This window comes from Camellia sinensis, chromosome 11 (genome assembly GCF_055761805.1).
Source record: "Camellia sinensis isolate YWXY chromosome 11, ASM5576180v1, whole genome shotgun sequence".
In the NCBI taxonomy this organism is placed as follows: Eukaryota; Viridiplantae; Streptophyta; class Magnoliopsida; order Ericales; family Theaceae; genus Camellia; species Camellia sinensis.
In genome coordinates, this window is record NC_138971.1 from 173,716,114 (window position 1) to 173,744,079 (window position 27,966).

Here is a 27,966-nt window from a genome sequence, read left to right on the forward strand (position 1 = left end):
AAAATTTTGAGGCCATAAGCAGCCACCTTCCCTCAAGAACAGCCTTGGTTGTGAGGGATGGAAAAGGATAACCTCAAACAATTAAATGGATAGAAATCAAGAGGCAAATTAAATAGGAGATATAAAAAGGTTGGTAGCAGTAAAGGAACAATAATTCTCCCTCATTTGTTCAACACAACACAAGCTTGTTGTTTGTCGATAAGAGAAAGGATTTTGTTAACACATGCGCCCCCAGGGCACATGTTAAAAAGGCTTAAAAGAATTATACATTCTTTATTGCACTAAAATACAATCTTTTAAAACCTTCTTAACACGTGAATAATGGATTCGAGAAGGGAAAGAAAAAGGTGAAGGAAATGGAGAAAAAATTTAGTATATATTTCATTCATATTTTCCTTTCCCTTTCAAAATTCCTACCCAAAATCCATAATCCAAATCCAGCCTAACAGAACCTCCAAGCTCTCCCCTTCCCTTTGGCTTCTTTCCTTCCTCCCACACGTACCAAACAGAGCATTTTTCTTCCAAGTATTACAATATCCTACATAATTTCAATTGCATTTCCGATATGTTTTTTCCATTGATAGAAGAAAATTTTGTTAGAATTCCAGTCCTAAACGAAGCCAATATCAAGTAACCATAACCATAAAAAAAGAATTGAACAGCATTGTGGTTACAGCAAATACCAAAAAACCAAGAACACATGGACATAAAACTAACTCTATGCATTCTCATGTTAGCAATTGAATCTTACAATCTGAAGGCCCTTCAAGTTCCAATTAAAGGCTTAAAAACAACGCAAAGATAGATCAATCGATGACGAGAACGTTTGCTTGTGTATATATGTACATATGTATGCAAACATGAATCACAATACACACATCAATTGATCAGAAGTGTTACCTGATTTGTAGAACAATGAAAGCCCAAAGTCAGTAGCTTTCAACGGCGAGTCCTCATCGGTGCTCAAGAACAAGAAATTCTCAGGCTCAAATCCCTATGCATCACCCCTATAGAATGACAATTATGCACAACAGTTACGATCCGGTGGCAGAGATCCACAAAATTAAGATTCCCTCAAAATCAATGGCCCAAAGATTTTTACTTGCTGAAAAGAACTTTCTATAATTTCCGAACTCTACTCAAATTTTATTTTCAAAAAATTTCCAAGGAATTTTAGATCTCATTCGAAGAAATCAATCAACCAATTACCTTATAGTCAAATGTCTTCTAAGGAAATTCAAAATTTTATTTCAAAGTGAAAGACTTTCAAAATTTTATTTCAAAATGAAAGACTCGGTCATTACATCCTTATCTAACACTTTTCCAAAAAATCAAATTCCCTCCAAAGTAAAAAACCTAAAGATTTCTGTCTAATCAAAAACTTTCCAAAATTTCTAAAATTCTACACGGGTTTTCTTTCAAAATTCTTTCCTCCCAAGGAGCTTTGGATTTTATTCCAAATATCTAATCAAACAATTGTCCCCTTAGTCAAATATCTTTTAGGGGATTTTGAATTTTATTCAAAATTGAAGATTTGGTCACCACTTCCTCATCTACTATTTTCCATAAAAGTTGAAATTCCCCCTAAAGTCGATGACTTAAAGATTCTTATTCAATCAAACACCATAACCTCCAAGGCTATAATTAAGTTGGAGAGTTTCTATTTTTTAGAAGTTATTCTTTAATCACATGTTTTCCTGGGTATTTAAATTTTAAAAAGGCCATCATTTTATTTTTTTATTTTTTATTTTTTAATTTTATCACTAAGGTAAGAACCCAAATTCAAACTCAAATTCTTTAAAATTGAGAAACCACCCTCCTGATTTACTATTGATTACTCAAATCATGATCAAAACATTAATCACTGCCTAAATTCAACCCACAAATCTTTGTAATTGGATCATTGCCCCGAATAACTCGGATTGCCACGGAATCAAATCTTTGCCATATCAGACTCCCCAGATTTTGGGAATGAAATCACTAACTTTCTCGTTGTTAGACCGCTGGAATCAAATCAAATCATTTCCAAAATATCACATAAGCACATAATTTGCTTTCATGCCTATTGGGGGAGGGGGGGTAGGGTTGCCCTGTCCTAATTTAGAAATCAGACCTAGGATTCACTAAATCATCCAAAGAGGCAATAATACAATCCTAGAAAGGAGGGTATCCTGCCCTAGTTTGGAAGGTGCTAATGCTCTCTATATGCAAAAGGTAAGTTTGGTCACAAAATGGTACATCAGTTATTACTATCAAAATACCACTCCTTCCACAAGGGAATGATCAAACAGTACTAGTAGCATAATCTCATGCTTGCCTTATTGACATAACATAACCCACGAATTGTGTCCGAGATATTATGCAACAAACCTCAGGAAAGGTGAATTGACCCAGCCAATTTTGTTTCACGCTTACCATTGGATCTTGAAGTAATCATCATCACCCATTAGGTGATAGTTGCCTGACCAAGAGAATTTTGAGGAATTTAAACGATTCCTACCAGAGTGATCAATCTAAACAATTGTCTTTCCATTATTTATTATCTCCCTAAATGTGCCCCAATTTATGTTCAAAAGTGCGTGATCAAATTTCAACTTCTATTTTTTTCAAAATCCTTTTTCAAAATAAAGTGCCGTTTTTCTTATTTAAAATTTCAATGTTTGCCTTTCCTCTTTTTTTTCAAAAGTTTTGAGGAGTTCGGATTTTATTCCAGGGAATCAACCAAACGATCACCCTTTAGCCAAATACCTTGTAGAGGAACCAAAATTTTATTCGAAATGAGAGACTTGGTCATTACTTCTTTGTCTAACATTTCTCCATAAAATTAAGGTTCCCTCAAAGTCAGTGGCCCAAAGGTTTTTACTTGATGAAAAGAACTTACCATAATTTCAGAATTCTATTCAAATTTTATTTTCAAAAAATTTCCAAGTAATTTTGGATCTTATTCCAAGAAATCAATCAAACAGTAACCTTACAGTCAAATGTCTTCTAAAGAAATTCAAAATTTTATTTCAAAGTGAAAGACTCGGTCATTACCACCTTATCTAACACTTTTCCATAAAATCAAATTTCCCCTAAATGTCAAAAACCTAAAGATTTCCGTCTAATCAAAAACTTTTCATAATTTCTAAAATTCTACTAGGGTTTTCTTTCAAAATTCATTCCTCCCAAAGAGCTTTGGATTATACTTGAAATATCTAATAAAACAACTATCTCCTTAGTCAAATATCTTTTATGGGATTTGGAATTTTATTCAAACTTGAAGATTTGGTCACCACTTCCTTATCTACCATTTTTCATAAAAGTTGAAATTCAAGATAAAGTCAATGACTTAAAGATTCTTATAAAATCAAACGCCATCCATAACCTCCAAGACTCTACTTAAGTTGGAAAGTTCCATTTTTTTAGAAGATATTCTTTAATCACATGTTTTCTTGAGCAGTTAAATTTTAAAAAGGCAAACATTCTGTTTTTTATTTTTTTTGGATCACTAACTTGGGAAACCACCCTCCTAATTTACTACTGATTACTTAAATCATGATCAAAATATCAATCACTGCCTAAATTCAACCCACAAATCTTTGTAATTGGATCATTGCCCCAAATAACTCAGATTGCCACAGAATCAAATCATTGCCATATCAGACTCCCCAGATTTTGGGAATGAAATCACTGTCTTTCTCGTTGTTAGATCGCTGGAATCAAATCAAATCATTTTCAAAATATCACATAAGCACATAATTTGCTTTCATTCCTATTGGGGGGGGGGGGGGGGGGACGTAGGTTTGCCCTGTCCTAATTTAGAAATCAGACCTAGGATTCACTAAATCATTCAAAGAGGCAATAATACAATCCTAGAAAGAAGGGTATCCTGCCCTAGTTTGGAAGGTGCTAATGCTCTCTATATGCAAAAGGCAAGTTTGGTCACAAATGGGTACATCAGTTATTACTATCAATATACCACTCCTTCCACAAGGAAATGATCAAACAGTACTAATAGCACAATCTCATGCTTGCCTTTTTGACATAACATAACCCACGAATAGTGTCCGGGCTATTATGTAACAAACCCGAGAATAGGTGAATTGACCCAGTCAATTTTGTTCAACACGTACCATTGGATCTCAAAGTAATCATCATCACCCATTAGGTGAGTTGCCCAACCAAGGGAATTTTGAGGAATTTTAATGAATCCTACCAAAATGATCAATCTAAACAATTGTCTTCCCATTATTATTGTTTCACAAAATGTGCCCCAATTTATTTTAAAAAGTGCTTGATCAAATTTCAACTATTATTTTTTTTTAAAAATCCTTTTTCAAAATAAAGTCCCTTTTTTTATTTAAATTTTCAAAGTTTTCATTTCCTCTTTTTCTTCAAAAGTTTTGAGAAGTTCAGATTCTATTCCAATAAATGAATCAAACAATCATCCTTTAGCCAAATATCTTATAGAGGAACCAAAATTTTATTCAAAATGAGAGACTTGGTCATCACTTCCTTGTCTAACATTTCTCCATAAAATTAAGGTTCCCTCAAAATCAGTGGCCCAAAGATCTTTAATTGATGAAAAGAACTTTTCATAATTTCTGAACTATAATCAACTTTTATTTTCAAAAAATATCCAAGGAATTTCAGATCTTACTCGAGGAAAATCAATCAAACAGTTACCTTATAGTCAAATGTCTTCTAAGGAAATTCAAAATTTTATTTCAAAGTGAAAGACTCGGTCATTACCACCTTATCTAACACTTTTCCATAAAATCAAATTACCCCTAAAGTCAAAAACCTAAAGATTTCCGTCTAATCAAAAACTTTTCATACTTTCTAAAATTCTACTAGGGTTTTCTTTCAAAATTCTTTCCTCCCAAAGAGCTTTGGATTTTATTCGAAGTATCTAATAAAACAATTGTCTCCTTAGTCAAATATCTTTTAGAGAATTTGGAATTTTATTCAAACTTAAAGATTTGCTAACCACTTCCTTATTTACCATTTTTCATAAAAGTTGAAATTACGGATAAAGTCAATGACTTACAGATTCTTATAAAATCAAACACTTTCCATAACCTCCAAGACTCTACTTAAGTTGGAAAGTTTCTTTTTTTTAGAAGTTATTCTTTAATCACATGTTTTCTTGGGCATTTAAATTTTAAAAAGGCAAACATTCTTCTTTTTTTTTTCTATTTTTTTTTTATCACTAAGGTTCTTTAAACTCAAATTCTTTAAAATTGGGAAACCACCTCTTATTTTACTATTGATTACTCAAATCATGATCAAAATATGAATTACTGCCTAAATTCAACCCACAAATCTTTGTAATTGGATCATTGCCCCAAATAACTCGGATCGCCACAGAATCAAATCATTGCCATATCAGACTCCCCAGATTTTGGGAATGAAATCACTAACTTTCTCGTTGTTAGACCGCTGGAATCAAATCAAATCAAATCATTTCCAAAATATCACATAAGCACATAATTTGCTTTCATGCCTATTGGGGGAGGGGGGGTAGGGTTGCCCTGTCCTAATTTAGAAATCAGACCTAGGATTCACTAAATCATCCAAAGAGGCAATAATACAATCCTAGAAAGGAGGGTATCCTGCCCTAGTTTGGAAGGTGCTAATGCTCTCTATATGCAAAAGGTAAGTTTGGTCACAAAATGGTACATCAGTTATTACTATCAAAATACCACTCCTTCCACAAGGGAATGATCAAACAGTACTAGTAGCATAATCTCATGCTTGCCTTATTGACATAACATAACCCACGAATAGTGTCCGGGATATTATATAACAAACTCGAGGATAGGTGAATTGACCCGGTCAATTTTGTTTAACGCTTACCATTGTATCTTGAAGTAATCAGCATCACCCATTAGGTGATAGTTGCCCGACCAAGGAAATTTTTAAGGAATTTAAACGATTCCTACCAGAGTGATCAATCTAAACAATTGTCTTTCCATTATTTATTATTTCCCTAAATGTGCCCCAAACTATTTTCAAAAGTGCGTGATAAAATTTCAACTTCTATTTTTTTCAAAAACCTTTTTCAAAATCAAGTGTCGTTTTTCTTATTTAAAATTTCAATGTTTCCTTTTCCTCTTTTGTTTGAAAAGTTTTGAGGAGTTCGGATTTTATTCCAAGGAATCAACCAAACGATCACCCTTTAGCCAAACATCTTGTAGAGGAACCAAAATTTTATTCGAAATGAGAGACTTGGCCATTACTTGTCTAACATTTCTTCATAAAATTAAGGTTCCCTCAAAGTCAGTGGCCCAAAGGTTTTTACCCGATGAAAAGAACTTTCCATAATTTCGAAACTCTATTCAAATTTTATTTTCAAAAAATTTCCAACGAATTTTAGATCTTATTCCAAGAAATCAATCAAACAGTAACCTTACAGTCAAACGTCTTCTAAGGAAATTCAAAATTTCACTTCAAAGTGAAAGACTCAGTCATTACCTCCTCATCAACACTTTTCCATAAAATCAAATTCCCTCTAAAATCAAAAACCTAAAGATTTATGCCTGATTAAAAACTTTTCATAATTTTTAAAATTCTACTCGGGTTTTCTTTCAAAATTCTTTCCTCCCAAGGAGCTCTGGATTTTATTCCAAGTATCTAATTAAACAATTGTCTCCTTAGTCAAATATCTTTCTAGGGGATTTCAAATTTTATTCAAAATTGAAGATTTGGTCACCACTTCCTTATCTACCATTTTTCAAAAAACTCGAAATCCCCCCTAAAGTCAATTACTTAAAGATTCTTATTCAATCAAACACCTTCCATTATCTCCGAGGCTCTATTTAAGTTGGAAAGTTTCTTTTTTTTTAGAAGTTATTCTTTAATAACATGTTTTCTCGGGGATTTAAATTTTAAAAAGGCAATAATTCTTTTCTTTTTCGTTTCTTCTTTGATCACTAAGGTAAGAACCCAAATTCAAACTCAAATTCTTTAAAATTGGGAAACCACCCCCCTAATTTACTACAGATTACTCAAATCATGATCAAAATATGAATCACTCCCTAAATTGAACCTCCAAATCTTCGTAATTTGATCATTGCCCCAAATAACTCGGATTGCCATAGAATCAAATCACTGCCATATCAGACTCTCCAGATTTTGGGAATGAAATCACTGTCTTTCTCGTTATTAGATCGTTGGAATCAAATCAAATCTTTTCCAAAATATCACATAAGCACATAATTTGAAATCGTGTCTATTTGAGGGATAGGGTTGGCCTGTCTTAATTTAGAAATCAGACCTAGGATTCACTAAATCATTCAAAGAGGCAATAATACAATCCTGGAAGAGAGGGAATCCTGCCCAAGTTTGGAAGCTACTAATGCTCTCTCTATGCAACAGGAGGAAAGTTTGGTAACAAAAGGATACATCAGTTATTACTATCAATATACCACTCCTTCCACAAGAGAATGATCAAACAGTACTAGTAGCATAGTCTCATGCTTGCCTTATTGACATAACGGCCCTGTTTAGTACAGCTTAATTTCAACTTATTTCAGCTTTCAGCTTAATTTAAGCTATTTGGTTGTGTTTGGTTTAGCTTAACAATACAGCTTATAGCTTTTTGTAAGTCAGAAATCAACTTAGTCTTTGAGTGGGGCAGGAGAAGCTTAATTTATAAGTCAGAAATCAGCTTATGTTCATAGTTATAAGCTATAAGTACTTTCCCACAGCTCTACCAAACAGGGCCAACATAATGCACGAATAGTGTCCGGGATATTATGCAACAAACCCGAGGATAGGTGAATGGACCCAGTCAATTTCGTTTAACGCTTACCATTGGATCGCGAAGTCATCATCATCACCCATTAGGTGATAGTTGTCCGACCAAGGGAATTTAGAGGAATTTAACGGATTCCTGCCAGAGTGATCAATCTAAACAAATGTCTTTCCATTATTTATTGTTTCACTAAATGTGCCCCAATTTCTTTTCAAAAGTCCGTGATCAAATTTCAAGTTCTATTTTTTTCAAAATCCTTTTTCAAAGTAAAGTACGATTTTTTTATTTAAAATTTCAATGTCTCCCTTTCCTCTTTTTTTTCAAAATTTTTGAGAAGTTCGGATTTTATTCCAAGGACTCAACCAAACGATCACCCTTTAGACAAATATCTTGTAGAGGAATCAAAACTTTATTCGAAATGAGAGACTTGGTCATTACTTCCTTGTCTAACATTTCTCCATAAAATTAAGGTTCCCTCAAAGTTAGTGGCCAAAAGGTTTTTACTTGATGAAAAGAACTTTTCATAATTTCGGAACTCTATTCAAATTTTATTTTCAAAAAATTTCCAACGAATTTTAGATCTTATTCCAAGAAATCGATCAAACAGTTACCTTATAGTCAAATGTCTTCTAAGGAAATTCAAAATTTCACTTGAAAGTGAAAGACTCGGTCATTACCTCCTCGTCAACACTTTTCCATAAAATCAAATTTCCTCTAAAGTAAAAAACCTAAAGATTTCTGTTTGATCAAAAACTTTTCATAATTTCTAAAATACTACTCGGATTTTCTTTCAAAATTCTTTCCTCCCAAGGAGCTCTGGATTTTATTCCAAGTATCTAATCAAACAATTGTCTCCTTAGTCAAATGTCTTTCTAGGGGATTTCGAATTTTATTCAAAATTGAAGCTTTGGTCACCACTTCCTTATCTACCATTTTTCATAAAACTCGAAATTTCCCCTCAAGTCAATGACTTAAAGATTCTTATTCGATCAAACACCTTCCATAATCACCGAGGCTCTACTTAAGTTGGAAAGTTACTTTTTTTTTTTAGATGTTATTCTTTAATAACATGCATTCTTGGGGATGGAAATTTTAAAAAGGCAAACATTCTTTTCTTTTTCCTTTTCTTCTTCGATCACTAAGGTAAAATCCCAAATTCAAACTCAAATTCTTTAAAATTGGGAAACAAACCACCTAATTTACTACTGATTACTCAAATCATGATCAAAATATGAATCATTGCCTAAATTGAACCCCTAAATCTTTGTAATTGGATCATTGCCCCCAAATAACTCAGACTGCCACAGAATCAAATCACTGCCACATCAGACTTCCTAAGTTTTGGAAATGAAATCACTGTTTTCCTAGTTAGATCGCTGGAATCAAATCAAATCATTTCCAAAATATCACATAAGCACATAATTTGCATTCATGCCTATTTGGGGGGTAGGGTTGCCCTCTCCGAATTTAGAAGTCAAACCTGGGATTCACTAAATCATTCCAAGAGGCAATAATACAATCCTGGAAAGGAGGGTACCGGCCCTAGTTCGGAAGCTGCTAATGCTCCCTCCATGCAAAAGGGGGTAAGTTTGGTCACAAAAGCGTACATCAGTTATAACTATCAATATACGACTTCTTCCACAAGGGAATGATCAAACAGTACTAGCAGCATAGTCTCATGCTTGCCTTATTGACATAACATAACCCACGAATAATGTCCGGGATACTATACAACAAACCCGAGGATAGGTGAATGGAACAAGTCAATTTTGTTCAACACTTACCATTGGGTCTCGAAGTCATCGTCATCACCCATTTGGTGATAGTTGCCCAACCAAAGGAATTCTGCGGAACTTAAAGGATTCCTACCAGAGTGATCAATCCAAACAATTGTCTTTCCATTATTTATTGTTTCCCAAAATGTGCCCCAATTTATTTTCAAAAGTACGTCATCAAATTTCAACGTCTATTTTTTTCAAAATAAAATACCGTTTTTTTTTTTTTTAAATTTCAATGTTCCCCCTTTCCTCTTTTTTTCCGAAAGTTTTGAGGAGTTCGGATTTTATTCCAAGGAATCAACCAAACGATCACCCTTTAGCCAAATATCTCGTACAGGAACCAAAATTTTATTCGAAATGAGCGACTTGGTCATTACCTCCTTCTCCAACATTTCTCCATAAAATTAAGGTTCCCTCAAAGTCAGTGGCCCAAAGGTTTTTACCTGATGAAAAGAACTTTCCATAATTTCGGAACTCTATTCAAATTTTATTTTCAAAAAATTTCAAAGGAATTTTAGATCTTGTTCCAAGAAATCAATCAAACAATTACCTTATAGTCAAATGTCTTCTAAAGAAATTCAAAATTTCACTTCAAAGTGAAAGACTCGGTCATCACCTCCTCATCAACACTTTTCCATAAAATCAAATTCCCTCTAAAGTCAAAAACCTAAAGATTTCTGCCAGATCAAAAACTTTCCAAAATTTCAAAAAATCAACTCGGGTTTTTTTTAACAATACCTTCCTCCCAAGGAGCCCTCGATCTGATTCCAAGTATCTAATCAAACAATTGCCCCCTTAGTCAAATGTCTTTCTAGGAGATATCGAATTTTATTCAAAATTGAAGATTTGGTCACCACTTCCTTATCTCACATTTTTCATAAAAGTCAAAATTCCCCCTAAAGTCAAATGACTTAAAGATTCTTATTCGACCAAACACCTTCCATAATCTCCGAGGCTCCACTTAGGTTGGAAAGTTCCTTTTTTTTTTAGAAGTTATTCCTTAATAACATGTTTTCTTGGAGATTTAAATTTTAAAAAGGCAATCATTCCTTTCTTTTTCCTCTTCTTCTTTGATCACTATGGTAAGAACCCAAATTCAAACTCAAATTCTTTAAAATTGGGAAACCACCCCCCTAATTTACTACCGATTACTCAAATCATGATCAAAATATGAATCACTGCCTAAATTGAACCCCCAAATCTTTGTGACTGCATCATTGCCCCAAATAACTCGTATTGCCACAGAATCAAATCATTGCCACGTCAGACTCTCCAAATTTTGGGAATGAAATCACTGTCTTTCTCGTTGTTAGATCGCTAGAATCAAATCAATTCATTTCCAAAATATCACATAAGCACATAATTTGCATTCATGCCTATTTGGGGGGTAGGGCTGCCCTGTCCTAATTTAGAAGTCAGACCTAGGATTCACTAAATCATTCAAAGAGGCAATAATACAATCCTGGAAATGAGGGTAACCTGCCCCAGTTCGGAAGCTCCTAATGCTCCCTCCATGCAAAAGGGGTAAGTTTGGTGACAAAAGGGTACATCAGTTATTACTATTAATATACCACTCCTTGCACAAGTGAATGATCAAATAGTACTAGCAGCATAGTCTCATGCTTGCCTTATTGACATAACATGACCCACGAATAGTGTCCGGAATACTAAGCAACAAACCCGAGGATAGGTGAATGGAACCAGTCAATTTTGTTTAACACTTACCATTGGGTCTCGAAGTCATCGTCATCACCCATTGGGTGATAGTTGCCCGACCAAGGGAATTCTGAGGAATTTAAAGGATTCCTACCAGAGTGATCAAACCAAACAATTGTCTTTCCATTATTTATTGTTTCCCAAAATGTGTCCCAATTTATTTTCAAAAGTACGTCATCAAATTTCAACGTCTATTTTTTTCAAAATAAAGTACGGTTTTTTTTTTATTTTAAATTTCTATGTTCCCTCTTTACTCTTTTTTTTCCGAAAGTTTTGAGGAGTCGGATTTTATTCCAAAGAATCAACCAAACAATCACCCTTTAGCCAAATATCTCGTACAGGAACCAAAATTTTATTCGAAATGAGAGACTTGGTGATTACTTCCTTGTCCAACATTTCTCCATAAAATTAAGGTTCCCTCAAAGTAAGTGGCCCAAAGATTTTTACCTAATGAAAAGAACTTTCCATAATTTCGAAACACTATTCAAATTTTATTTTCAAAAAATTTCAAAAGAATTTTAGATCTTATTCCAAGAAATCAAACAAACAGTTACCTTACAGTCAAATGTTGTCTAAGGAAATTCAAAATTTCACTTCAAAGTGAGACTCGGTCGTCACCTCCACATCAACACTTTTCCATAAAATCAAATTCCCTCTAAAGTCAAAAACCTAAAGATTTCTGTCTGATCAAAAACTTTCCATAATTTCTAAAATTCTACTCCAGGTTTCTTTCACAATTTTCCTCCCAAGGAGCTTTCGATCTGATTCCAAGTATCTATTCAAACAATTGTCTCCTTAGTCAAATGTCTTTCTAGGGGATTTCAAATTTTATTCAAAATTGAAGATTTGGTCACCACTTCCTTATCTCCCATTTTTCATAAAAGTCAAAATTCCCCCTAAAGTCAAATAACTTAAAGATTCTTATTCGATCAAACACCTTCCATAATCTCCGAGGCTCTACTTAGGTTAGAAAGTTCCTTTTTTTTTAGAAGTTATTCTTTAATAACATGTTTTCTTGGGGATTTAAATTTTAAAAAGACAATAATTCCTTTCTTTTTCCGCTTCTTCTTTGATCACTAAGGTAAGAACCCAAATTCAAACTCAAATTCTTTAAAATTGGGAAACAACCCCCCTAATTTACTACTAATTACTCAAATCAAGATCAAAATATGAATCACAGCCTAAATTGAACCCCAAAATCTTTGTAACTGCGTAATTGCCCCCAAATTACTCGGATTGCCACAGAATCAAATCACTCCCACGTCAGACTCCCCAGAATTTGGAAATGAAATCACTATCTTTCTCGTTGTTAGATCGCTAGAATCAAATCAAATCATTTCCAAAATATCACATAAGTACATAATTTGCATTCATGCCTATTTGGGGGTAGGGCTGCTCTGTCCTAATTTAAAAGTCAGACCTAGGATTCACTAAATCATTCAAAGAGGCAATAACACAATCCTAGAAAAGAGGGTATCCTGCCCTAGTTCGGAAGTTTCTAATGCTCCCTCCATGCTAAAAGGGGTAATTTTGGTCACAAAAGCGTACATAGTTATCACTATCAATATACCACTCCTTCCACAAGGGAATGATCAAACAGTACTAGCAGCATAGTCTCATGCTTGCCTTATTGACATAACATAACCCACAAATAATGTCCGGGACTAAGTTACAGGATTCGCGCAAACAGGCCACGATTCTTACTCAGAATCGCGATTCAAATGAAGATGGGATCGTAAAGGGGAGAGAGAAAGAGAGAGGGAGAGAGAGAGAGAGAGAGAGAGAAACCTGGTGTGTCTGCCTTCGATCTGCTCGATCTGCCTTCAATCTCAGTCTCTCGCCTTCGATCTGCCTTCCGATCTGCCGTAAAGACTCGTTAGCTCCTCCGATCTGCCTTCGATTTGCGTCGCCATGTCGTCGCCTTCGATTTGCCTTCCTTCCTCTCTCTCTATCTCTCTCTCTCTCTTGTCATGCGTCTCTGTCCCTCCCGTTTTCAACCTATAACAATATAATTGGTTATATATAAAATATATATATCTAATTTATTATATAAAATATATATCTAATAAATTATATTAACATATTTGTGTCTAATAAAATATATATATATGTATATAATACATATAATAAATCTAATAAATAATATAATTTGTGTCTATCTCACCCCTCTCCAATTTTAATTTTTTTTATTTATTTTAATATATTTTAACACATTATTTAAAAAATATAATAAATAAATAAATAAAATAATTAATATGTATTAAAAAAAATATTTATAAAAAAAACTTTTAATGTGTATTAAAACATATATATATATTTATATATTACCGCTTCCCGAGGCGCTCCCAACCTAAGAAACTTCTATTGACTCACGCTTCCCCGCTCCCGCTCCCGTCCCCGCTCCTGCTCCCGCTTCGTGCAACTAAGGTCCGGAATACTATGCAACAAACCCGAGGATAGGTGAATAGAACCAGTTAATTTTGTTTAACACTTACCAATGGGTCTCGAAGTCATCGTCATCACCCATTGGGTGATAGTTGCCCGACCAAGGGAACTATGAGGAATTTAAAGGATTCCTACCAGAGTGATCAATCTAAACAATTGTCTTTCTATTATTTATTGTTTCCCGAAATGTACCCCAATTTATTTTACAAAGTACGTCTTCAAATTTCAACGTCTATTTTTTTCAAAATAAAGTTCTGTTTTTTTTATTTAAAATTTCAATGTTCCCGCTTTCCTATTTTTGTCCGAAAGTTTTGAGGACTTCGGACTTTATTCCAAGGAATCAACCAAACGATCACCCTTTAGCCAAATATCTCGTACAGGAACCCAAAATTTTATTCGAAATGAGAGACTTGATCATTATTTCCTTGTACAACATTTCTCCACAAAATTAAGGATCCCTCAAAGTCAGTGGCCCAAAGGTTTTTACCTGATGAAAAAAACTTTCCATAATTTCGGAACTCTATTCAAATTTTCCTTTCAAAAAATTTCAAAGGAATTTTAGATCTTATTCCAAGAAATCAATCAAACAATTACCTTTTAGTCAAATGTCTTCTAAGGAAATTCAAAATTTCACTTCAAAGTGGAAGATTCGGTCATCACCTCCTCATCAACACTTTTTCATAAAATCAAATTCCCTCTAAAGTCAAAAACCTGAAGATTTCTGTCTTATCAAAAACTTTCCATAATTTCTATAATTCTACTCGGGTTTTATTTTACAATTCTTTCCTCCCAAGGAGCTCTCGATCTGATTCCAAGTATCTAATCAAACAATTGTCTCCTTAGTCAAATGTCTTTATAGGGGATTTCGAATTTTATTCAAAATTGAAGATTTGGTCACCACTTCCTTATCTCATATTTTTCATAAAAGTCAAAATTCCCCCTAAAGCCAAATGACTTAAAGATTCTTATTCGATCAAACACCTTCCATAATCTCCGAGGCTCTACTTAGGTTGGAAAGTTCCTTTTTTTTAGAAGTTATTCTTTAATAACATGTTTTCTTGGGGATTTAAATTTTAAAAAGGCAATCATTCCTTTCTTTTTCCTCTTCTTCTTTGATCACTATGGTAAGAACCCAAATTCAAACTCAAATTCTTTAAAATTGGGAAACCACCGCCCAAATTTACAACTGATTACTCAAATCATGATCAAAATATGAATCACTACCTAAATTGAACCCCCCAATCTTTGTGACTGCTTCATTGCCCCAAAATAACTTGGATTGCCACAGAATCAAATCACTGCCACGTCAGACTCCCCAGATTTTGGGAATAAAATCACTGTCTTTCTCATTGTTAGATCACTGGAATCAAATCAAATCATTTCCAAAATATCACATAAGCACATAATTTGCATTCATGCCTCTTTGGGGGGTAGGGCTGCCCTGTCCTAATTTAGAAGTCAGACCTAGAATTCACTAAATCATTCAAAGAGGCAATAATACAATCCTGGAAAGGAGGGTATCCTGCCCTAATTTTGAAGCTGTTAATGCTCCCTCCATGCAAAAGGGGGTAAGTTTGGTGACAAAGGCGTACATCAATTATAACTATCAATATACCACTCCTTCCACAAGGGAATGATCAAACAGTACTAGCAGTATAATCTCATGCTTGCCTTATTGACATAACATAACCCACGAATAGTGGCCAGGATACTATGCAACAAACCCGAGGATAGGTGAATGGAACCAGTCAATTTCTTTTAACACTTACCATTGGGTCTCGAAGTCATCGTCATCACCCATTGGGTGATAGTTGCCCGGCCAAGGGAATTCTGAGTAATTTAAAGGATTCCTACCAGAGTGATCAATCTAAACAATTGTCTTTCAATTATTTATTGTTTCCCGAAATGTGCCCCAATTTATTCTCAAAAGTACGTCATCAAAGTTCAACGTCTATTTTTTTCAAAATAAAGTGCCATTTTTTTTATTTAAAATTTCAATGTTTCCCCTTTCCTCTTTTTCTCTGAAAGTTTTGAGGAGTTCGGATTTTATTCCAAGGAATCAACCAAACGATCACCCTTTAGCCAATATCTCGTACAATAACCAAAATTTTATTTGAAATGAGAGATTTGGTCATTACTTCCTTGTCCAACATTTCTCCATAAAATTAACGTTACCTCAAAGTCAGTGGCCCAAAGGTTTTTACCTGAGGAAAAGAACTTTCCTTAATTTCGGAACTCTATTCAAATTTTATTTCCAAAAAATTTCAAAGGAATTTTAGATCTTATTCCAAGAAATCAATCAAACAGTTACCATATAGTCAAATGTCTTCTAAGGACATTCAAAATTTCACTTCAAAGTGGAAGACTCGGTCATCACCTCCTCATCAACATTTTTCATAAAATCAAATTCCCTATAAAGTCAAAAACCTAAAGATTTCTGTCTGATTAAAAACTTTAAATAATTTCTAAAATTCTACTCGAGTTTTCTTTCACAATTCCTTCCTCTCAAGGAGCTCTCGATCTGATTCCAAGTATCTAATCAAACAATTGTCTCCTTAGTCAAATGTCTTTCTAGGGGATTTCGAATTATATTCAAAATCGAAGATTTGGTCACCACTTCCTTATCTCACATTTTTCATAAAAGTCAAAATTCCACCTAAAGCCAAATGACTTAAAGATTCTCATTCGATCAAACACCTTCCATAATCTCCGAGGCTCTACTTAGGTTGGAAAGTTCCTTTTTTTTAAATGTTATTCTTTAATAACATGTTTTCTGGGGGATTTAAATTTTAGAAAGGCAATCATTCCTTTCCATTTCCTCTTCTTCTTTGATCACTATGGTAAGAACCCAAATTCAAACTCAAATTCTTTAAAATTGGAAAACCACCCCCCTAATTTACTACTGATTACTCAAATCATGATCAAAATATGAATCACTGCCTAAATTGAACCCCCAAATCTTTGCAACTGCATCATTGCCCCCAAATAACTCGAATTGCCAAAGAATCAAATCATTGCCATGCCAGGTTCCCCAAATTTTGGGAATGAAATCACTGCCTTTCTCGTTGTTAGATCGTTGGAATCAAGTAAAATCATTTCCAAAATATCACATAAGCACATAATTTGCATTCATGCCTCTTTGGGGGGTAGGGCTGCCCTGTCCTAATTTAGAAGTCAGACCTAGGATTCACTAAATCATTCAAAGAGGCAATAATAGAATCCTGGAAATGAGGGTATCCTGCCCTAGTTCGGAAGCTGCTAATGCTCCCTCCATGCAAAAGGGGGCAAGTTTGGTCACAAAAGCGTACATCAGTTATTACTATCAATATATCACTCCTTTCACAAGGGAATAATCAAACAGCACTAGCAGCATAGTCTCATGCTTGCCTTATTGACATAACATAACCCACGAATAGTGTCCGGGATACTATGCAACAAACCCGAGGATAGGTGAATGGAACCAGTCAATTTTGTTTAACACTTACCATTGGGTCTCGAAGTCATCGTCATCACCCATAGGGTGATAGTTGCCCGACCAAGGGAATTCTGAGTAATTTAAAGGATTCTTACCAGAGTGATCAATCTAAACAATTGTCTTTCCATTATTTATTGTTTCCCGATATGTGCCCCAATTTATTTTCAAAAGTACGTCATTAAATTTAACGTCTATTTTTTTGAAAATAAAGTGCCATTTTTTTTATTTATTTAAAATTTCAATGTTCCCGCTTTCCTCTTTTTTTCCGAAAGTTTTGAGGAGTTCAGATTTTATTCCAAGGAATCAACCAAACGATCACCCTTTAGCCAAATATCTCGTACAAGAACCAAAATTTTATTCGAAATGAGAGACTTAGTCATTATTTCCTTGTCCAACATTTCTCCATAAAATTAAGATTCCCTCAAAGTCAGTGGCCCAAAGGTTTTTACCTGATGAAAAGAACTTTCCATAATTTCGGAACTCTATTCAAATTTTATTTTCAAAAAATTTCAAAGGAATTTTAGATCTTATTCCGAGAAATCAATCAAACAGTTACCTTATAGTCAAATGTCTTCTAAGGAAATTCAAAATATCACTTCAAAGTGAAAGACTCGGTCATCACCTCCTCATCAACATTTTTCCATAAAATCAAATTGCCTCTAAAGTCAGAAACCTAAAGATTTCTGTCTGATTAAAAACTTTCCATAATTTTTAAAATTCTACTCGGGTTTTCTTTCAAAATTCTTTCCTCCCAAGGAGCTCTCGATCTGATCCCAAGTATCTAATCAAACAATTGTCTCCTTAGTCAAATGTCTTTCTAGGGGATTTCGAATTATATTCAAAATTGAAAATTTGGTCACCACTTCCTTATCTCCCATTTTTCATAAAGTCGAAATTCCCCCTAAAGTCAAATGACTTAAATATTCTTAATCGATCAAACACCTTCCATAATCTCCGAGGCTCTACTTAGGTTGGAAAGTTCCTTTTTTTTAGAAGTTATTCTTTAATAACATGTTTTCTTGGGGATTTAAATTTTAAAAAGGCAATCATTCCTTTCTTTTTCCTCTTCTTCTTTGATCACTAAAACCCAAATTCAAACTCAAATTCTTTAAAATTGGGAAACCAACCCCCTAATTTACTACTGATTACTCAAATCATGATCAAAATATGAATCACGGCCTAAATTGAACCCCCAAATCTTTGTGACTGCTTCATTGCCCCCAAATAACTCGGATTGCCACAGAATCAAATCACTGCCACGTCAGACTCCCCAGATTTTGAGAATGAAATCGCTGTCTTTCTCGTTGTTAGATCGCTGGAATCAAATCAAATCATTTCCAAAATATCACATAAGCACATAATTTGCATTCATGCCTATTTGGGGGGTAGGGCTGCCCTGTCCTAATTTAGAAGTCAGACCTAGGATTCACTAAATCATTCAAAGAGGCAGTAATACAATCCTGAAAAGGAGGGTATCCTGCCCTAGTTCGGAAGCTGCTAATGCTCCCTCCATGCAAAAGGGGGTAAGTTTGGTCACAAAAGCGTACATCAGTTATTACTATCAATATACCACTCCTTCCACAAGGGAATGATCAAACAGTACTAGCAGCATAGTCTCATGCTTGCCTTATTGACATAACAAAACCCATGAATAGTGTCCGGGATACTATGCAACAAATCTGAGGATAGGTGAATGGAACCAGTCAATTTTGTTTAGCACTTACCATTGGGTCTCGAAGTCATCGTCATCACCCATTGGGTGATAGTTGCCCGACCAAGGGAATTCTAAGTAATTTAAAGGATTCCTACCAGAGGGATCAATCTAAACAATTGTCTTTCCATTATTTATTGTTTCCCAAAATGTGTCCCAATTTATTTTCAAAAGTACGTCATCAAATTTCAACGTCCATATTTTTCAAAATAAAATGCCGTTTTTTTTTTTTATTTAAAATTTCAATGTTTCCCCTTTCCTCTTTTTTTTCGAAAGTTTTGACGAGTTCGGATTTTATTCCAAGGAATCAACCAAACGATCACCCTTTAGCCAAATATCTCGTACAGGAACCAAAATTTTATTCGAAATGAGAGACTTGGTCATTACTTCCTTGTCCAACATTTCTCCATAAAATTAAGGTTCCCTCAAAGTTAGTGGCCCAAAGGTTTTTACCTGATGAAAAGAACTTTCCATAATTTCGAAACTCTATTCAAATTTTATTTTCAAAAAATTTCAAAGGAATTTTAGATCTTATTCCAATAAATCAATCAAACAGTTACCTTATAGTCAAATGTCTGCTAAGGAAATTCAAAATTTCACTTCAAAGTGAAAGACTCGGTCATCACCTCCTCATCAACACTTTTCCATAAAATCAAATTGCCTCTAAAGTCAAAAACCTAAATATTTCTGTCTGATCAAAAACTTTCCATAATTTCTAAAATTTTACTCGAGTTTTCTTTCACAATTCTTTCCTCCCAAGGAGCTCTCGATCTGATTCCAAGTATCTAATCAAACAATTGTCTCCTTAGTCAAATGTCTTTCTAGGGGATATCGAATTTTATTCAAAATTGAAAATTTGGTCACCACTTCCTTATCTCCCATTTTTCATAAAAGTCAAAATTCCCCCTAAAGTCAAATGGCTTAAAGATTCTTATTCGATCAAATACCTTCCACAATCTCCGAGGCTCTACTTAGGTTGGAAAGTTCCTTTTTTTTTAAATGTTATTCTTTAATAACATGTTTTCTTGGGGATTTAAATTTTAAAAAGGCAATCGTTCCTTTCCATTTCCTCTTCTTCTTTGATCACTAAGGTAAGAACCCAAATTCAAACTCAAATTCTTGAAAATTGGAAAACCACCCCCCTAATTTACTACAAATTACTCAAATCATGATCAAAATATGAATCACTGCCTAAATTGAACCCCCAAATCTTTGTAACTGCATCATTGCCCCTAAATAACTCGGACTGCCACAGAATCAAATCACTGCCACGTCAGACTCCCCAGATTTTGGGAATGAAATCACTGTCTTTCTCGTTGTTAGATCGCTGGGATCAAATCAAATCATTTTCAAAATATCACATAAGCACATAATTTGCATTCATGCCTATTTGAGGGGTAGGGCTGCCCTGTCCTAATTTAGAAGTCAGATAGGATTCACTAAATCATTCAAAGAGGCAATAATACAATCCTGGAAAGGAGGGTATCCTACCCTAGTTCGGAAGCTGCTAATGCTCCCTCTATGCAAAAGGGGGTAAGTTTGGTCACAAAAGGGTACATCAGTTATTAATATCAATATACCACTCCTTTCACAAGGGAATGATCAAACAGTACTAGCATCTCATGCTTGCCTTATTGACATAACATAACCCACGAATAGTGTCCGGGATACTATGCAACAAACCCGAGGATAGGTGAATGAAACCAGTCAATTTTGTTTAACAGTTACCATTGGGTCTCGAAGTCATCGTCATCACCCATTGGGTGATAGTTGCCCGACCAAGGGAATTATGAGGAATTTAAAGGATTCCTACCAGAGTGATCAATCTAAACAATTGTCTTTCCATTATTTATTGTTTTCCGAAATGTGCCCCAATTTATTTTCAAAAGTACGCCATCAAATTTCAAAGTCTATTTTTTTCAAAATCCTTTTCCAAAATAAAGTTCCGTTTTTTTTTTAATTTAAAATTTCAATGTTTCCCCTTGCCTCTTTTTTTTTCCGAAAGTTTTGAGGAGTTCGGATTTTATTCCAAAGAATCAACTAAACGATCACCCTTTAGCCAACTATCTTGTACAGGAACCAAAATTTTATTCGAAATGAGAGACTTGATCATTACTTCCTTGTCCAACATTTCTCCATAAAATTAAGGCTCCCTCAAAGTCAGTGGCCCAAAGGTTTTTACCTTATGAAAAGAACTTTCCATAATTTCGGAACTCTATTCAAATTTTATTTTCAAAAAATTTCCCAGGAATTTTAGATCTTATTCCAAGAAATCAATCAAACAGTTACCTTATAGTCAAATGTCTTCTAAGGATAATCAAAATTTCACTTCAAAGTAAAAAACTCGGTCATCACCTCCTCATCAACACTTTTCCATAAAATCAAATTCCCTCTAAAGTCAAAAACCTAAAGAATTCTGCCTGATCAAAAACTTTCCATAATTTCTAAAATTTTACTCGGGTTTTCTTTCACAATTCTTTCCTCCCAAGGAACTCTCGATCTGATTCCAAGTATCTAATCAAACAATTGTCTCCTTAGTCAAATATATTTCTGGGGGATTTCAAATTTTATTCAAAATTGAAGATTTGGTCACCACTTCCTTATCTCCCATTTTTCATGAAAGTCGAAATTCCCCCTAAAGTCAATGACTTAAAGATTCTTATTCGATCAAACACCTTCCATAATCTCCGAGGTTCTACTTAGGTTGGAAAGTTCTTTTTTTTTTTACAAATTATTCTTTAATAACATGTTTTCTTGGGGATTTAAATTTTAAAAAGGCAATCATTCCTTTCTTTTTCCTCTTCTTCTTTGATCACTAAGGTAAGAACCCAAATTCAAACTCAAATTCTTTAAAATTGGGAAACCACCCCCCTAAAAATATGAATCATTGCCTAAATTGAACCCCCAAATCTTTGTAATTGCATCATTGCCCCTAAATAACTCGGATTGCCACATAATCAAATCACTGCCACGTCAGACTCCCCAGATTTTGGAAATGAAATCACTGTCTTTCTCGTTGTTAGATCGCTGGAATCAAATCAAATCATTTCCAAAATATCACATAAGCACATAATTTGCATTCATGCCTATTTGGGGGGTAGGGCTGCCCTGTCCTAATTTAGAAGTCAGACGTAGGATTCACTAAATCATTCAAAGAGGCAATAATACAATCCTGGAAAGGAGGGTATCCTGCCCTAGTTCGGAAGCTACTAATGCTCCCTCCATGCAAAAGGAGGTATGTTTGGTCACAAAAGGATTCATCAGTTATTACTATGGACTCCCTGGACTACGAAGCAATACAATGTGCAGATGTCAATGAGATTTCTAATTCTATCAGAGAACTAGGAAAGAACAACTTGCTAGCAGAGTGAATCAAGGTAGGAGTACAAATCATATTTCAAAAGTTTCATATTTGTCAAAATCAGCTTCAAATTGCTCTGGCCGTGTGTAATAACAAGCTAAATGCAGAAACCTATAAAAAAAAAAAGTTAATAATGATTACGTAATTATGCAGGATTTCCTAAAACCGAATGGTTAGAAAACATGGAAGCATTGACCTTGAGTGGTTGAGAGATGTTCCTCCAGGCAAGGCAAAGTAAGGGCTAGTTTGGCATGTACTAAATAAGCCAAAAAGTCAAAAAGTCACTATCTTATTTAAGTCACATCATCTTATTTAAATCACATCACCTCTCTAACACATCACATCAAACCCAACCCAAACCCAACCCAAACCCACCAATAAGTCAAAAAGTGCACTTTTTTAGGACATCCCAAACCAACCCTAAGTCATCTCAAACCCGAAACTTGTAATCATGCATAAACCTTACGATTTTGTATACACGGTGAAACATCTAATGAACCATGATAAGAGAGCTTGCTATAACATGTATTTCATCAGGTATTTTGTTTGTATGTGGGGAAAGATTTTCATTGGTAGGGTTGCTTTTGCTACTCATTTAAGTGAATTTAAACCAAAATTTATATATAATCAACTTCATTTTCTTAAGTGACCGAGTTTAACTAAAACTAATCATGTTTATTCTCTACAAAAGAGAATTTACTGACTAATTATAACTTAATGATCTTAGTTTAACTTAAGCACCTCACTTAAGGTTTTTTAAATCACCTAAGTGTTCAATTCTCAAGTCCAAATGGATGAATTTTAATTCACTTTGATTTTCTTCTTATTTCTCTTTCTTTTCTCTTCTACCTCTCAAGAAGAAAGTTTCTCTCCAACTTTCTCCATCCTTCTCTCTTTTATTGTATGAAATAATTAGCTTAGGCCACTTGTTTCATTATCTTAAGTAACCAAGTTTAACTCAAACTAATCACGCTTAGTCTCTAAGAAAGAGAATTTACTGAATAATTATAACTTAACGACATTACTTTTAACTTAAACACCTCACTTAAGATTTTCTAAATCACCTAAGTATTGATATTTCATTTTTGAAGTTCTTTTGTTCTTTCCTTTATTTCTATCATGAGTAATTGTTTCATTCCTTGTATCCGAATTTCATCGTTTATGCAAGACCTTAGCTACGTTTTACAGTGCTAGGGCTTTTCTTCAATACAATTTGTTTTCTCTATATACTGAAATTTGTTTCCGAAAAAAAAAATAAAAAAAATCATAGTTAAGGTCTAAGACATTCTGAGTAAGGAACACTCCTATTACTGAGTCAACAACTGAGCCTTTCCACTGTGAGAAGCATCTATTTCCTGAAATATTGGTTAGATAAATATATCTTTTAATTTACATGCACTGGACATAGAATATCATATAATTTCTTTGTATGTTCATTCTTGGTACAGAGATAGTGTTTCTATCCAAGAGATTCCGACAGTAGCAATGGAAAATAAATGCTACTTTGAAGAAAATTCACCCAAAAAAAATAAAGGAATAATGATCTTAGTGCATTGTCTTTAATACGAATCAGAATTGTAAGGTTGGGTGCAAGACTGACAATGTTCAGTTTATTCTTTGCATGAGCTGCTTAGGCATTTTTGTACAGTGCACTTTTCTATCTTTGCTTACTACATCTGGAATTTCTACACTGCTTGGATGTCAATTATATTCACCATTTTAGTTAATAGCTTGTGAACTCTTTAAGATTTGTATTTTGCTTTCATGTTGTAGCGGTGCCTAGCTAGTACTGTGTTACTGTGAGTGTATTCACATAATTTGAACTTTTTTTTTTAGTAGGCTTCATTTTTTGGTAACCTAGAATGATATGTGCAAACCAGAATAAGTCAATAACAGGTTTGTGCACCAGATAACTACTACATAAAATCGACCTAGGCTTTTAAGGATGAAATCTAGCAACTTTTGTAAGGATTTGAAACTTCTAGGTCAAGTATAGAGAGAACTTGTTTGGGTACCTTGGACAAGATGCATGAGTGCAATGAATGAGTCTGCTCGTCCACAGAATACTTTCCTTTCTTCCTCCCACCATTTCATCAATTGTAACTGTGCGCTTCTGTTTTTCTGGTTTGCCTGCATCACACATCCAGAAAAGTTGCTTTATTACTGTGGATTCAATATTTTGGAAATTTTTGTGTTCTATGTGTTTAATAGGTACCTCTTGCCTTCATGGAGTATTGTTGATAATCATATCAAGCGTCCTTGTGACCGTCACAAGCCGTCACAAATAATGAAAATGCAGTCACAAATGACCTTTTGTGACTGCCATGCAACCACAAATGGGGGACGCAAATATGGTGGTGGCAAATATTTTTTGCGATGGCAGAGCATAAACTACTTTTTGCAACAGCTATTTTGCAGTCGCAAAAAAAAAATTAAATAAATAACACTTTACCATCGCAAAGAATTATTTATTATAAAAATCATATATACGTTTGCTACAAAAAAAAAAAAAACAATTGCAAGTACCTAACAATTTTTTTTAATGAAAAATAATTTTAAAAAAAATTAACAAATTAATTTAAACTTATAATAGAATTATTAACCTATATTCACATACATATATATATATATATATATATATATCAGTGTGCAAACAAAATATAAACTTTCATACATGCAAAAACATACATCAATATTTAGTTTAACACTAATATTATTAAATATGGAATCAAGGTAAGCTCTACTACTCATCAACTTGCACGCAAGGTTAGCTCTTATGTTGAAGCTTCCATTGCTTTCACTATCGATTCATCAGAAAGGGCCGGTGGATCCTAAACTACAATTTTAAAGCAGATTGAAGGATTTTCTCAATCACATTGTGTCTTCAGTGTTCATCACTGCCTCATGTATCTGCAGCTCGCAGAAAAAATTATGAAAAAAATTTGGAACGTCTTGACCAAAATATATGAGATTAGCAGCACAAATCATCTGTTTGGAAAATACATTGTGGTATAATATTATAGACTATATACTATAAGGTATTGTTCACCAATAGCAACATACCCATTTCCAGGTGTGACTTGCTTAGGCTGCTGTCGATAGCTCCAGGATGCGGCTCCAAAATACCTTGGAACAGAGGAATTATTGTTAAGTAGGAAAAGGGAAAAGAGGTTAAAAGTCCCCCAAAAAATATATAAATACATAAATAAATAGAATAAAGTGGATAATTATTGGACACCCCACAAAATGGAATTTTCCATATAACACCAAGAATATATCTGGTAACAAGAAAAATATAGCTTTAACAACAGAATCAAGAGAAGCAGATTCTAACACATGTTTCCCACGACTAGTACTAACTCTGCCGAAGCCACTTTTGCGTCATTTCGGTTCAAAATGATTTAGGTAACTATCAATTATGTCTAAATAGCTAGCATCGCAAAGAGACACAGTTAAAAGGGCTTCCAAGATTTGAGAGTTAAGGACCAAAATACTATACAAGCACAAAAGATATAATTGGACTCTACTCTACTATTCACGATTAACTAAATATTTGAAAAGAGCGAAAGCACCAATAAAAGGAAGAAGATGATTCGTAGAAGCAATTTTCCTTATCCAGAAAATTGTGACCTTAAAAATTGTGCCTCACCTAGTCTCAATTAGTGCAATCCCCCCCCCCCAAAAAAAAAAAAATAATTAAATAAAAAGGTTATTTCTCAATACCACACTTCCCCTGCAAAATAATTCAAAACACGATGAGGTACAAGTCCTTAAGCAGAACTTCACTCAATTTCTAGAGAGCTTGACAAAAAATTCTTAGTCAGTAAATTTTTCAATTCAATTTTTAATTTGTTGTTAAATAGTTTCAAGCATGAATTTATTGATCTTTTATGTAGTTTAAATCATGTTTACAAGATGGAATGAAAAGAGGCTTTAGTAAAGCAAAAGCATAGCTATTTTGGGGGTGAGTTTTCATGATTACGCAGAATTGAAATTGTGCAGAGGCCTGACTTTGATGAATTTTTAAAAATAGTTCTCTACCTCATAACTTCATCAAATTTTAACAGGCAATCCCTCCATGAGTCTAGTATATTGTGTAATAGAAGAAAATTCCAATAAACGAATTTTAAATAAATCTCAAACTAGGTTGTGTTTTGTTTTACTACTATGCTGAATTCTGTTTTAACCTACTGCTTTCTATGAGTTTTCTAGTCGAAGAGACACTTGAAACAATTCAAAATAAGTCAAATTTCTTGAAGTTGTACCAGGGGAGCACAATAAATCACTGCCTTCAACTCTATTGCAAAATGTGCTAAAATTTTATTGGATTTTCACCAAAAATTTATCATTAGATCTTCAATTTTTCTATCTGGATCAAAAATGAAAGAGTGAAAGAATCAAGTCTTATTATGTTGCAGACACATAGAAGAAGTGTAAATTGAATCAAATTATGGTTGAACAACCTCACCTATCCACTTCAATGAAAACCTAAAACACTTCCACTTAAACAAAACACATTCAGAAAGTAGCATCGACAGCAAAATCGATAGAAACAATACATACACATACCTAAAGGGCAAAGGAAAATCATATTTGGATCTGAGACAGAGAGGGCACAGCTTGTCAATACAAAATCAAGGCATCGACATTTCTACCCTGCAATGAATCCAATATTAAAGAGATGTTCGATAAGGACCAACAACACATGGTGAATGTCATTGTATTTTTATAAGAAAAGTGAGGTCATACCACCCCAGAATAGAGTAAACAATACAAATATAAGATCGGCTCTACAGGAAACATAAGCATGACATGAGATAAATCTGTTTAAACTAACAATATTATCATCATGATTCATGACAATAATCTGTTTGACCCATCATAATCACTTTGTTGCCGAATTCATGAGCCCATAAGAAGCTCAAGGAAAAGCCAATTCAATGTAGAGAGAAAGCTCATAACTTGGTCTAATTTCTTAACATGGATTCATAAAAAGCAAGGTAACGAATCAACCCAAAAACAAAAATATTTGCGTATAAAACTACGGCATTATGGTAATTATGTACCATCCTCTGTTTTTGGAATTATCCGAAAAAATTTAACATCAGTCCTTAAATCTTTAGCTATTTTTTTTTTGTTTTAAATGAAAAAGAAAGAAAGAAAGACAGAAAAGAAAAGGAAAAAGATAGTACAGAGAACTCTAGGTCAATACCAAATCAGAGCCCTAAATCTAAGAGAACCAGAAACTCTAGATTGTAGCATTTCGAATTAGCTAGCTCAGGATCTGCATCTGTTCAATCCAGATCAAAGTCATTCAAATCAAAAACAACATCAGCCAAGTCCATATTTGAGCTTAAAATGTTAGGGCACAACAATAAATAACCAAACGAATAAATGTAGTTTGATCTCAAATCCAACATCTACGAATCGAATGCAACTGACACGCATGAGGTGGATCGAAGCCCTAACTGTTGGAGGGAAAGAGACAGAGAGAAAGAGATCGAGGGAGGAGAGGAGAGGAAAGGAGCCCTAACCTGTTCAGATCAATTGAAGAAGCTGAGGTATTCTTCGTCTGCTCTCTTCTTCTTCTCCTCCTCGTCTTCGTCTTCGTCTTCTGTCTCCATCTTCTTCTCCTTCTTCTCCCCCCTTTTCTTCGTCGTCTCCTATTCTCTCTCTCATTTCACTTTCCCTGTTTTGTTTCTCTATTTTATTTTCTTCCCACTTTTTTTTTTTATCCTT

General features: G+C 34.1%; 1 protein-coding gene across 8 annotated transcripts; it reads right to left on the reverse strand.

The window, feature by feature from the left end:
* Positions 1-86: 86 nt before the first annotated feature.
* LOC114272352 (uncharacterized) lies at positions 87-27,966 on the reverse strand. 8 transcript variants are annotated; one of them, XR_014345138.1, is made up of 7 exons: positions 27,762-27,966; positions 26,797-26,883; positions 25,291-25,353; positions 24,243-24,357; positions 13,024-13,233; positions 901-1,007; positions 87-538 (listed from the first exon to the last, which is right to left on the reverse strand). XR_014345138.1 is itself a non-coding variant. In XM_082896371.1 (7 exons), the coding sequence occupies exons 3-6, from the start codon at positions 26,816-26,818 to the stop codon at positions 13,065-13,067; spliced, it is 369 nt and encodes a 122-aa protein (XP_082752497.1). In that variant the 5' UTR covers positions 26,819-26,883; positions 27,440-27,517; positions 27,762-27,901; the 3' UTR covers positions 702-1,007; positions 13,024-13,064. The 8 variants fall into 8 exon arrangements, 2 of the variants coding, with proteins under 2 accessions (XP_082752497.1, XP_082752496.1); XM_082896371.1 differs by lacking the exon at positions 87-538 and adding an exon at positions 27,440-27,517 and having other exon boundaries at positions 702-1,007; positions 27,762-27,901; XR_003632700.2 differs by lacking the exon at positions 13,024-13,233.